This window comes from Dermacentor silvarum, chromosome 3 (genome assembly GCF_013339745.2).
Source record: "Dermacentor silvarum isolate Dsil-2018 chromosome 3, BIME_Dsil_1.4, whole genome shotgun sequence".
NCBI lineage: Eukaryota > Metazoa > Arthropoda > Arachnida > Ixodida > Ixodidae > Dermacentor > Dermacentor silvarum.
This window is the reverse complement of record NC_051156.1, coordinates 216,368,176-216,381,888: the sequence shown is the minus strand read 5'-3', so window position 1 is coordinate 216,381,888 and position 13,713 is coordinate 216,368,176. Positions and strand designations below refer to the sequence as shown.

Sequence of the window (13,713 nt, the reverse complement as noted above, 5' to 3'; positions counted from 1 at the left end):
CGAACGAACGAACGAACAAACGAATGAATGAATGAATAAATAAATAAATTTTACATAAATAAATTTATATGGTCAACATCATATACATTCAACAGTGCTCCTTGCAAACAACAATGAAAGCACGTCTTTCTTTACGTGAATTTACATAAGTTGGTCTAGTTGGAAAATAACCAAGTAGTTCAATCACGTTTCGTAAGATGGAGTGGACTGAAGTAAAACAGGTAATAAAATGGGGAGTGGTGAGGATCACTGGGAAATGCCTCCGTGCTTCAGTGGACGTAAAGTGGCTGATGACACACGCCAGACAGGCAATTTATTTTATTGCGATAGCAATTATATGGCCACTTCAAGCGGATTTCTGCCGTTGGCGTCGCCGTCGCCGTGAGGTTTCGTATAAAGTCCAAGGGCAATAAAATCGTCGCCGCGCGCCGTATGTGCGAGTGAAAGCGCGCGGGGGGGACGCCCGCTATCACGGAGAACGAACGCATGGTGGAGAGCAAACGTGACTCCCGTCGCGCGAAGGCCGTGGGGGTATGGGAGGGACGGAGGGGGGGGGGGGCGACGCTGTCCTGCGGCACCAAATGCGTATCTTGCAACTGGACGCAAAGGGAACTGGCGACGCAATCTCCCAGGCGAAAGGAGTAAAGCGGGAAGGCAGCACGGGAGGGGGGGGGGGGGGGGTGGCATCTACTCTGCAAACAAATGCGTTCTTGTACTTAGCGCCTGTGCCGGCAGTCGGTGTTGTCGCGCGTACCGTATCTTGAAAGCGATCTCCACACGGCTCTGACCTTTGTATGCGTTCTGCTTTCGCCGCTCAGTTTCCGTTGAAGCGATAGACCGCACGAACCTTCGCTCGCTGCGGCGGCCTGCGCTTCCCCACGCCAGCGTGTTGACAGTGGTTATCTGCGGTCATCGACTGTGATCTACTCATGTTTACTTGTGCGCGCTAACACCACGCTTGTTAATTCAGTTAGTAATCGAATGTGTCAAGTTTATGCAGCCGATAAAACTACTATCCGTACTCCTTATAGCTCTCTACTAATTTGCTATTCGCAATTGATGCTTCGCCTTTAGGGAGAAACTGCGACATTTTTTTACCAGCAAACCAGCTCGGCGTTGGTGTGGCTTTTATTTAAGCTTTCTTTCTGAGGCGCAGATCAGCGTGTGCTAGCGAATAGCCTCTGAGATGTACAGCGCGTACGCCTCTCGGAGGCCGTATCTCGTGCGTAGAGATTTAATACTGTGCCGGGCTCCTCCACAGGGTTCCAGTCCCATACAGCCATGTGGTCCGGAGAGAACCAAGGCTCGGAGTTTTCCGTTTCGTCCTTCGGCATATCGGTGCCGCAGCTGGTCCAGGGTTCGCCTCAGCTGCTGCCGCGCGATGCGCCCGGCTCGCGCAGCGACCACGACGCGCACTGCGGCATGCTCGGCTTCTACCCGGCCTTCCTGCAGAGCTACCGCACGCCCCGGTGCTACCTCATTTTCCTCTGCATGCTCGGCATGACGCAGGGCTTCGTCGTCAACGGCCTCGTCTCCGTGGTGACGCCCACCATCGAGAAGCGCTTCCAGCTGCTCGGAATCGAAGCCGGGGCAAGTCTACGGGCTTTCTTCGCGATTCTGCAGTAGTTTCATGTGTTATACTGCGTGTGATAAGTTGACGTATGAAGTGTACCTACTTTTGCAAAATGCGTTTATGCAAGAAGTGGAAAAAATAGTCAGTTTCGCCCGAACTTTTCATTGATTGCGATAGCAAATTAGCAGAGCCATACGAAGTAAGGATAGTACTTTTATCAGTCGTATCGACTTGCAACATTCGCTTGCTAACTAAATTAACATAGTGTCAGCGCGCACAGCAAACCTGAACACATCACACTCGATGACCGCGGACACTTGCTGTCGAAACGCTGAAGTGAGGAAACGCGGCAGCAGCAGCGAGCGAAGTGACCTTCGTGCAGTTGTCTATCGCTTCTACGCAAACTGAGCGCCGAGAACACATAACACGCACAAAGCTACGAGTCACCGACGCAACTATAGACTCTGCCCCCAACGCAGATCGCTTTCAACATACGGCCGCCACATACACTTGCAGCCGGAGTAAAATGCCGCCTCCCCCCCCGTCTCTTCCCTCCTTCCGATGGCTCGCAACCTTGGTACCTCGCGCGCGGCGAAAGACGACGCACTTCCTGCCTGCTTTCTTCCCTTTCGCGCGGCCGAGATTGAGCCGCACTCGTCGGCTCCCCTCGCACGCTTTCACTCACACATACAGCGTAGGGCTCGCGGCGACGGTGTCATCACCCTTGGACTTTATAAGGAACCTCACGGCGACGACGACGACGACAGCATAAATTCGCCTCGACTGTCCATATAATTGCTATCGCAATAATAATTGATGTGTAAATTTTTATTGTACTGCTATGCGCAAATTATCAGCACACAACTGTTATGTTTCTTATTACAGAGTCCCTGCATTTGGTGGCTGGTTATGAGGCATTTGCTAGTACTGCTGTCATTGTATATGTAGGGGTCGAAGACCTGTTAACTACTCTGTATATATTACCCTCGACTCCCTTCCATTCTTGTATGCAAATAAACCCCTACTCCTTACTCTCTGCAACGCGCACGGGCTGCGACCGGCTTCTCACAGCCTGCTCTGTCGCAAACCGCAGATGATCCAGAGCATGTTCAACCTGGCGTCGTGCATCATGATAACGCCAGTGAGCTACCACGGGGGCGTCGGCCACAAGCCGGTCATAATGGGCATCGGCGCACTCGTCGTGTCCGCCGGCTCGATGGTGTTCGCCTCCCCGCACTTCCTGGCGCCGCAGTACATGGTGCTGGACAGCGGCGCCGCCGACGTGTGCCCACAGCGAGGTCCGGGACAGTGCGAATCCTCGGCATCGTACGGCGCCGCCAATGCCAACGTCTTCAAGTACTTCTTCATGGTACACACGTGATTCGCGCGTCGTTGAGCTGCTGGGAAGCACGTTATGCACCGTTCGCTTTTGGCGATGCATTTTATTAATGAAGCTAGAAATGATAACAGCGCCGCCAAGGTATAGACAGGTGAAACCACAATCAATCAATCAATCAATCAATCAATCAATCAATCAATCAATCAATCAATCAATCAATCAATCAATCAATCAATCAATCAATGAGCGGGGAAAATAAATATCTTAGCAAAGTGACTTCGGAACACATAAACTTTCCACAGATAATTTAGTGTATCACGAGCAAAGTTCAAGCAACTAAAGAACAACTCTTTCCATCTAAAGGCAACGTCTCCTGCAAAGTCCAGTTAAAATTACGAATATTTTAAGACAATATATTTCATACAATTTGCCTCACATTGAAACGAATATATGCGTTTTTACTGCGTCGAAATCGTTTGGTAATCGTTTTTTTTTTGCTTTCTAATTTTATTATGTACTCCATCAAACAATTAGGCATTTATCTAACATGACATCGTGAAAGCAACGCGGTTTCTCAAGATTCGAAGTAACCGTGACTGCTCGTTCCGTTCGGCTCTATCGAAATCGTTCCTTGAGTGCAGAAAATGTATTACCTGTTTACCCATGGTTCACCTGTGCTGTTGTTACTAATGTATCCCTTCCCTTAACCCAGATATTTGCAACTAAAGCTATCATCAGCTATATTTACATCTGCAAGCCTGCCACGTTCAGAGGATCGAGGCGTAAATGGCGGATGCGGATTGTTGGAAGAAGGTAGCTTACATACATGGGGCTGGGTCAATATGAAAAGGGAACATCACATTTGTGGTAAAAGTCTATAAGTTTACTTGTTTATGTGGTAAAATAAAAAGTTACATGACCCGAATTCACCAACATGCGAACTACGTGGTAAACAGCAATGATTAAGGTTCTCACTTGTACATTTGCAGGAATCGCACTTAGAAGACAGATTGTTTCCTTCTATATTGGTGCAGAGTGTACATGTTTTCATCCCTTTGGATAATGCCACTTGCAGACTGCGGGTATTCAGTGTAGTTTACGCCAAATGTATATGCGCATAGCTGCGTCGCCTATTACAGCTTGTTTAGTCAATACAGTAACTGGTTACACGTAATTAGTCACTAAAAAGTAATTAAATTAAAGTGAGCGTTACCGAGTAACAAAAGTAATCGTTAAATCACCGGACTACCAAAATTGTAACTGATCACAAGTCATTAGATACATGTAATTAATTACGTACACGTTTAGCATACATACACGCGCACATACACTAATACCCAAGAAACTGGGTACATGGGACGACAGACTGTAGCTCGATTGGTCGCAGTGTCCTCTGTAGTTTGGGGGTTCGGCTCGCATCGGCGCCGAATTCTCCGTTTTTCCACTTTTACTTCCATTTTACGTATGTCTACATTTCAGTGAAAAAGCAGATAATTTTCCCTATGCACTCATTGACCTCATTGTCTGTTGGTTTTATATATGGTTCTTACTAACGAGAAATCGAGGCACTTCAATCGTCCCATGCTTTCTCCCGCTCGGAAGGAAGAGCTGTTTAAAAAATGCCAGGAGCGACGAAACAGATCCTTCGAGAAAAAGGGTTGAGATGTCTCTGTAACACGAGATGCCCTTGTGCATGTGACGTAATGTCCTCCCGTATATGACGCAGGTAGGGCATGCGCTGCATGGCGTCGGCTCGTCGCCATTCTTCACCCTTGGCGTGGCTTACTTGGACCAAAACACACCATCAGCCAGCGCATCTATCTACATGGGTAACTACATTGGCTACAAACCAAAGCGTGCTTACTAAGTGCCTTATAACTCCCCTCATTCAGATTGATGTGCAACGATATGAAACGCTGTGGCGCTGTCACTATGAAAGTGTGCAACGCCGGGCCAGTTGATTCAACTTGACTTGTGACTGCAAACAACGCAGCAAAACGAAGGCTGCCAAAAGGAACACACACACACACAAAAAGCGCTGATGCTAACAACTGAGTTTTTTTTTTATATTTCGAATGGAGCAATAAACAGCGCCAACGGCCTACACGATTGAAACATGAGCCCTTTGCCAGATAAGGACGGGTAAAGTATGACGCATAAGAACAACTGAGGAGCAATTTTACTAAACAAGAACACAATATATGTGCTTTGTCATTCTGCCAATGTTCGTTCACTGTTTTTCTGCGATGTTTATGAGTCACGAGCCATGCTGTCATTAGGCAACCAAAAAAAAGAACGATTTAAAAAAACTTTAATTTCTAGTGACACTTAGCAGAAGGGGCCGAATTCGCAAAGGTTTTCGTTGGTAAGTGTCCTTCGCTGTTGCCTGGCCCCCTCGATAATTATATGTCCAGTATCAGGAATGGCTGAAATGCTCTCTTACGAACAATTCTATCGTGCGAACTTCTTTAGAATACAAGCCTATATTTTCTGATGTTCAAGATCGGTAAATAACTAAAGTTTACAACTCGCAGTATTAGGCTCTTACAATGCAGCTAGGATATGGTAACTTATCGAATTTTATACGTGCCTAGTGTTAAACTACTCTCTTACTTTTCCTTAATTAGGCCAGAACTTGAGTACGCTTCTATAGTTTGGGTTAAGAACCTTGAAAGAATTCAAAGGAAAGCAGTCCGATTTATTTACAATAAATTTAGGACTACTGACTCCCCCACTGCATTACTAACCGCAAACGGCATTGAACTATTACAAATTTGAGAAAGAAAAGTAGACTAGAGTTTCTATCAAACTAATTAAGCTACCCTTAGAGACCGCAACATCGTATTCCCCTTGATAAGCAGACCCACTCGACACCACTACTCTCATCGTTCAAGATAGCTGACTGTAAATAACAGAGGACCAGAAAGAGAATAACCAAGTTTTACAACTTATATTCGGTAATGAAAACATAAACCACGCAACTCTACAGGGTACCACTATCTCATGAAAATAATTGCGAGACTCATGTTACTGGAAAAATTCAAGTGAGCTCTAAATGCAAGTAGTTGTTCAGAACGATTTAAATACTCCGTCAAGACAAGTGCGCACAGCTGGTATCTCTTTTGTTATACTTTTGGCTGGTATTTTGCTGCACAGTCACTTAATTTCAAAGGTTACGTAATTTCAAACATGATGCCTCAATGCTCGTGTATTTCTAAACATTTCGTACTCTTTCGGAAAGTTAATGTGAATGTATACCGAAAATATAGGTTAGGCGGTTTTTTGCTTAGAATGTTGAGGCGTTTTGCATTTGTGAGTGCTGGAGCTTCACCTTAAGCTTATGGAGGAAGATAGACAGCCCTATTTTGGCAGGTAAGACACCAGGCATATAGTGTATGCAATAAATGCGTATTTATGATAGTACACGTTAGGGTCGTGGTCTGTCTAGGCACGTCAGCAAGTTACACCCAAGGAACGGTACTCCTTTCTTTATAACATGTGCCTGACAACATCAGCACATGTTTCACTTTTCGGATGTCTCTGTCACGAAAAAATACCATTCGGCTCTAAAGATTTTCGATGGTCATGTGATAGAACAAGGTAGGAATGGTGGTTGCAGACATTCGTTGCAAAGAGTCAGTCAATAGCAATTCACATTTAAGGCACAGCTTTCGGTGTTTTTGCTGCCATGGCTTATTATGGGCAATGTTTAATATTCCACAATATGCATCGGTTATGCATAGCATCGGTATATACTACGAATGTCACTGGAGACTCACTTATTGGTGAGTAGTGCCGATTCCATGTTATGCGCTACCAGTTACGTAAATATGAAATTAAAGTTCATACAAATTCAAGCGAGAAGCTTACGTCAGTGGCGCCTCCATCAGGGACTGGTGCGTAATCGCAGTGACGGCGCTTTTCTATTAATATTCACGTGAACGCGCAGTGACGGTAAATCTATAAAGAGGATGCCGAAACGCCAGACTGAAATGCTGCCTTGCAGGTATTTTTTATGCCACATCCGTCCTGGGTCCCGCCATGGGCTTCCTCCTAGGCGGGTACTTCCTTTCAATGTACACGGACATAACCGCCGATTCCTCAAAGTGAGTGCATTCGTACTTTCTGGGCCGCGTTTTGAGTACTAATCTGAAAGGAATTTGGGCAGAATATGTGCACACGAAGACTGTCTGTAAAGTACCCGACCATACTCCTGAAGAAAAAGAAGCGTCTCCTGGTCTATACGTTGTCCTAATCCCCTTCAAAGTAGGCCCCTACTGTTTCCGTACAGCGAGTCCCAATGTCTTTCTGCTTCTTGAAAGCGTCCTGGTACATCTGGGGAAGTGCTGTAGAGCAGCCGTCGTGTTGCACTATGTAGTGGCTTGAAAGTACGTTCTCTTCAGGGCACCTTTCAATGTTCAGGAAAGTAGCACTAGGCAATGTGTGGAGGATAAGATGCTTGAAGAAACAAGTACGCTTTGTCAAAAATACCAAATCGCGTGAGCAGTAGCGTTATCCAAGGTCTTAGAATTCGCCACAATTAACCCTGGGTGCGAAATTCGGAGGGCACCCCCTGCGTACGCAAATTTGTTTAAAAAGGCATTCACAACACCTTCGTTCGTGTACACTAGCTGAGCAATTTTTATGGTAATTAACCGGCGATCTCTCATTGTTAAGGCTCAAACATAATAAAGAATCCCGTTATTATCATTATTATGGCTTGATGAAGGGCCCCCAAAGCGTGTCTCACTATCAACACGTGTTTAGCCTACCTTGAATTGGTTGCACGACATCTTTATCTGCTTCATGCCCTATAACATCACATCCTAACTCTATTAGGATCTCCCTAAATGCTTTTTTTTTGGCTACCACCATGATTCGGCCCGAAGTTTATGCAGCGACTTCGTTCCATTCGCCCCATCATTTTACCCGCATAGAATCGCGCCGAGACCAGACGGCGGTACTCAACACATGTAACTGGTCCTGCACAATAGCAGGCGCAAGTGAAGGTGGCGTCACCTACTGGCTAAACACATCGCGGAACATTCTTTCACGACACTCTAAGTGGCCGACCTGCACGCTGTGGTTCTTCCCAGAATAAATATGGTCGGATACCTTTCAGACAGGCCTTGTAGGGTTTGTACATACAAGTACAAAGATGCAAGACTCATCCTGAGCTTCCCTATAGCGTTGTTTGTCGTTGCTCGTATTACCTTATAGTCCCGCATAGGTCTGGGTCGCATATATAAAGCAGACTGGTGGGATAGTTAGTATTTCATGTTAATAGTTTTTAGCGCAAAGAAACGCACGACGCGAGAGAATATTTGGGACAAACTGGCAGATGTCTTAACGATCACTTACAAGAGCACTCAAACAATGTTGACAAACTGGCAGTAACCGGTCATCTTGCTGCCCACTGCATGCGCTATGGCTGCAAGCCTTTGTTTAAAAAGACTAGGGTGATGGCTAGACATTCTGATCAAGTGACAAGGGAAATTGTAGAGGCGTTTGAAATGAACAGAAACAAAGATTGTGGGAGCAGCCCACCTGTCGCATTGTCAGAAAAGGAGATACTGTTGTTGTCACGGTAGCGGTGGCTTGTTAGGCTGTTAAGCGATCTGTGGTGCTGGGGTGACGTTAAACTCCCTTTCCATCTTTTATTGTACGGTGCTATATATATACTGTGACAAAGTGCAATAAACCATCAGTTGTTAGTAGCGTTGTGTCCTGTGTGCCTTCTCTCGTGTCGTGCGTTTTTTATTGCGCTAAAAAAAATTAACCGTATATATAAGTTCTAAAATTTTCGTAGAGAAAGCTTAAATTGGGACGTTGAGAAGGAATATGGCCGAAAGACAATCTCTTCAATCGTCGTCTTCTTCACCCCAATGGTCAACGTCATCTTTGTCCCATCGCGCGCAGTCTCATAACAATATGTTTGTAGCAATGGCTGCAATTCCGTCCTTTGTTACGCACCAGCACGACAAAGCCTTGCTGTTAGTTTCCGACATATCTCTTTAGGTGACCAACAGTGCGAGAAAAATGGAGGCCTCAGTCTGGAGCCAACGTTTCGACAAGGCGGGTGACAAGGTCACTGCTGATCAATTCATGTCTCCACCTTCCTCTTGTTCTTTCATTTTGTTTATATGTACTCGGCAGTTCCGGCGGAGGAGCCATGGGCAACACCCGCGAGCCAATAAATTGTGCTACATTATACTCAATATTAAGTAACCTGCAGTAGGACGTAATCAATGACACTCCACCTACATTTTCGGCCTACTGGCATTGTCGGTAAAAGGCGATGCGCTTCAGTGCGCTTCAGCCTTCTGAGCTTCGCACACCATGGCTGTACATGCGTTTATAGAAACCAACCAGACGCGCTCTATAAGCAAACTCCTAGTGAGGCACAGATCAGGAATGGCCAAACAGATATATATGCAAAGAACGACGAAAAATTTTGCCTAATTTTCAAACAGTGTGCAGCAAAACGCGGTCATCTGTCCTTATTGTCGGAGTCTGCTTATTCTCCCTGCTATATATACATTGGTTTCTCGAAATGGTCAGATGCGTCGATTCGTAAAAACTGCCGTTTCGACAAAGGCTAGCACCATACGGCACGAATCTAACATGTAATGGACATCGACTGTCTGACAGTATAAGGTACATTCTCGAGGTGAGCATCGTGCGGCTCGTCAGCGTTTGTGTGTTCAACTCTTATCGAGACACTTCATATAAATGTACAGCTTGAGACATTAATTCTTTGTACCGGAGTTGAGCTGAAAATTTAATAATCCATTTTTTTCCAGGCTAGGCATGGACTCTTCAAGTAACAACTGGGTGGGCGCTTGGTGGCTTGGCTTCTTCGGTGCCTCCATTGTCGCTTTCTTCACTGCCTTTCCCATCGCCAGCTTTCCAAGGGCGCTACCGAGTACGCAGAAGCCTGTTTTCCTACTAACGCATTAACTGTACTTGCCCGCACTCCTCAATGCATTCCCAACGAGAGTGCACATTGAAAAGATGATTAGATAGAGCTGTAAAAAAATGAGTGAAGCTACCACTTCGAGCTTTGCTAACGGATTATTGCTTCCTTTATTTGTGGAGTTATTTGACAGTTATTGATTCCACACCCACGTGGGATATCATAACTGACAAATAGACAGTACGTGGATGTACAGGTATAGTATGGTAACAATCTCGAATTTATGCAGCTGTAGAAATGAAATCTGACTACTTATGCCAGGAAAAAAATCTTTTGCCTTTCTGGTCCATCCGCAATTAAAATAACAGTAGCTGGAGTAACATTCCGAACACAAATGTTAGTGGGAAAATTCAAATGCAACAGAAAAATTCAGGTCCGTACAATAAAATTGATACACTGATACCAGCGTGGACAATAAGAAATTTCATGAGCCAGAATGCTATCGTTTGAGAAAAATAACTGCAAATAAATTGTTCCCTTTACGAAGCCTATATTAACGAAACTAATATATTCTCGGTGTCATCGCATTCGATTTTTTTTGTTCGCGTTTCATTTGTTCATGACAACACATCCTTGGATATTGGCACCTACGTAGTTTCAATCTTGGCACCTAAGGAGACGTTCACCATCGGGCATTTAGTAGACGAGCACAGGTGCGGAACGCTTATCGCAAGCTTCCACGCTTAATTATCGCAGCTGCCATAGAGCGGGCGAAAGATCTGTCGAGGCTGCAAAAGGAGAAGCGGATGCAATCCCTGAAGCAAGCGCCGAGCGTAGCCAATGTGCAAGCTGCGACGGACGCCCAGGCTACACCGAGTTCGCAGGCTGCGCCAGATGCCCAGGCTACTCCGGGAACCCAGGCTACTCCGGGCACCCAGGCTACTCCGGGCACCCAGGCTACTCCGGGCACCCAGGCTACGCCGGGAACCCAGGCTACTCCGGGAACCCAGGCTACTCCCGGCACCCAGGCTACGCCTGTTTCTAAAGGTGCACCAAGCGCACAAGGAGCCCCAGAACCCGGAGCTGCGAGTGCCCCGCCCGATATGCAGATCGCGTCGGAGGAGAATACCAAGAAGGAGCAGAAGAGGAGCTTCGCAAACCACGTCAAGAGGCTCATTTGCAACCCGACCTTCGTCTGTCTCACGCTCGCTGCGTGCGCTGAGAGTGAGTTCTGAGTGCCGGCAGTCTGATGTTTAAAGGACTCACTGATGCGCTAGTTGGTCTTGCATTCTAATTATAGGGTAACTTAGCGCAATATGCCGGATGTTGGCGCAAATGGCGTCCTTGTCTGTCTTTTTTAAAAATTTGTTATGCATGTGGTTGCCACTGTGAGATAAGTTAATGTAGTCAGAAAGCAGTCTCATTATTAACACTACGACCATAGCAGTTTTAATTCTATCTACTTTTCTGTCGCTTCATAGCACTGTTTTTATGTCCACATACACGTCACCGCATCCATGGTCATAGTTTTAATACATATATGCTTCAGGCAGTTTACAGCCAATCATTTTACGCTTCTTTACAGCCACATTACACCGACAACAATAACCAATCATTACTCATTATAGAAATTCAGCGCTGGCGCTCTTCGGCCCTACTTGATCCTTGCGCCTTTAAACTACGCATCATCAACATTCAACACTCGGAATTTTTAAAACGCAACAAAAATGTGGCCTAGCTTCCGAGGCTATTAGACGGAGATACGCGTGAAAACTTCGAAGAAAGTGTACGTATGTACTATACTGCACCAGTCATTGTTGCACGCGTATGCATCACCTTCCGGGCTGTCTTTGAAATCGCCAATGCTGTGTAAAGTCCTTTGAGGGAAACGTGTGATGTGATTGACATCATTCATGTTGTCCTACGTATTAATGCTTTATTTAAGACCAGTTTGATCATTGAGGCAAATAAACAGTTGCAGAAATCATGGTCTGATGACTATAAGAGCGCGTTAATACTTTCATTACGATGCAGTACGACACAATTCCCAAGTTTGTATATATTCACTGTGACGCGATCTACCGTCTACGCCATATAGGGCTATTCTGGGGCTCTACAGAATAATTGCTTGTTTACGACAGCGAGTGTGCTGGAGTACGAAAATAACTTTTCCCATATTTTCAAACATTACATATAGCCTATATCTTGCGAATACAACATAGTTACACGTCTCGTCCTTGCAATGGGTATTATTTACATGACTATAGCAGGTATTTTATTTTGTCATACAGCCTCTAAGGTGAGCCAATAAATCCCATTTTATGGAGTGCGAGGGTAACGTAACAAAACAACTTAATTTGCGACTCACGCAATGCATTTACGTGCCGTGGTCTATGTGGTGCTGTCACAGTGTACAATGCTATGAGAAATCATTCTCAGGAGTCGACTAGAAATGATCTCTAGCCACAAGCGGACATAAACAGCCGGAGTTGTTCCTGCTGTTTAAATGATTATGATTGTGGACCAGCGGCTGCAAAGCTGCCAAGAGCTTAAATATGAAGGAGTGGACTGCGCGAGCATTTCGACGAATAATTGCGCTAATAATATAACCCTTGTTGGTGCCACTGGTTAGAAGCTTACCTTCGTAATTTCTGATGAGTTCTCGTTTCAATATGCAGCAATGATCGCGTCCGGACTCACCGGATTCGCAACGAAGATCTTCATCTCCATGTTTGGAATCTCGTCTAGCCAGGCTTCCAGCCTTCTAGGTGGGCTCGGACTGCACCACGTGGAGTTTTCCTCTCATAGCGCGAAGTTGTTCTTCGAATGGGCAACTGCCTGTTCGCAGTCATTATTGGCGCTTTCGCATAGATCGCAATCTTAATGGAACGTGTTTACTGCTGCGAATTTTGCCCACTTCTGGGTATATGTATATGATTGATATGCACCGCCAAAGCGGTATCTCGAATCCAAATGCAAGACCAATATGTTTTGTCATTGCTTGAGAATGACAGGACATTTTTAGCTATAGATATCTCTTAATCTTTTCGTTAACTCGCATTATTAGGTGAACGTAACGACTCTGTGAGCAACCTTCATCAGATTCTAAATGAGCGAATGAGAGTCATTATTGGCTACAATACTCGTCGTGCTGCTGCTGTACGATTGGGTAAATTGGCTTTAGAAACAGCGCCTCTTTCTTGCCTGTAGTTAGTGATCAGCTTTAGCGATTTCAACTTTATCAGATATAATATGACGTATTTTATGGCCATTATCTATAAAATTCTGAGATTTCCGAGCTTTCTTTTTGTTTCTACACCTATATTTTCACCCGAAAGAAAAATATATTTTTTTCACGAAACATTTTTGCTTTCACTAGAATTTTCTACGTTACCAATTACTTTTCGTGTTTTAGTGATTCGTAATACGCTTTTAGTTATAATCTTATGTTACATGTTTTGCGTATATTTTTTTACGCATAGAAACAACTATAACTGAAAACATACAAGAAGTGTGCTTATGGTGTTGCCATGTTGTGAGGAATGAAGGACATGCATTGACGACTACTCAGTTGTGTCGATAAGCACTTTGGCTACGTTTGTACCGATGTTCATGAACATTTGATTGTCTTCGTATGTATGTTTGTCTCACTCTTAATAAAAAGATTGTTCGCAATGTCTGGTGATTCTGCGCCGTAGATTCTCTTGACAGCGTTGAAGTGAACAAAGTAATTGTACAACTTTTGTCGCTATCGTTCTGCTTTATTCTGTTCCGCACGACAAACCTCTCTGATTGGATCCCCGCTGCGCATGCGCACTGCAGGCATTGTATCAGTGCCGAGTGCTTGCGGTGGAACCCTGCTGGGAGGCTACATCATAACGAAGC

The 13,713-nt window shown here is 45.1% G+C and overlaps 1 protein-coding gene across 1 annotated transcript; it reads left to right on the top strand.

Annotated features, from left to right (window-relative positions):
• Positions 1-1,281: 1,281 nt before the first annotated feature.
• Positions 1,282-10,873, top strand: LOC119445211 (solute carrier organic anion transporter family member 4A1-like). Its single transcript, XM_037709533.2, has 7 exons — positions 1,282-1,590; positions 2,667-2,942; positions 4,639-4,741; positions 6,919-7,018; positions 9,716-9,837; positions 10,585-10,794; positions 10,839-10,873. The coding sequence occupies exons 1-7, from the start codon at positions 1,282-1,284 to the stop codon at positions 10,871-10,873; spliced, it is 1,155 nt and encodes a 384-aa protein (XP_037565461.2).
• Positions 10,874-13,713: the final 2,840 nt, after the last annotated feature.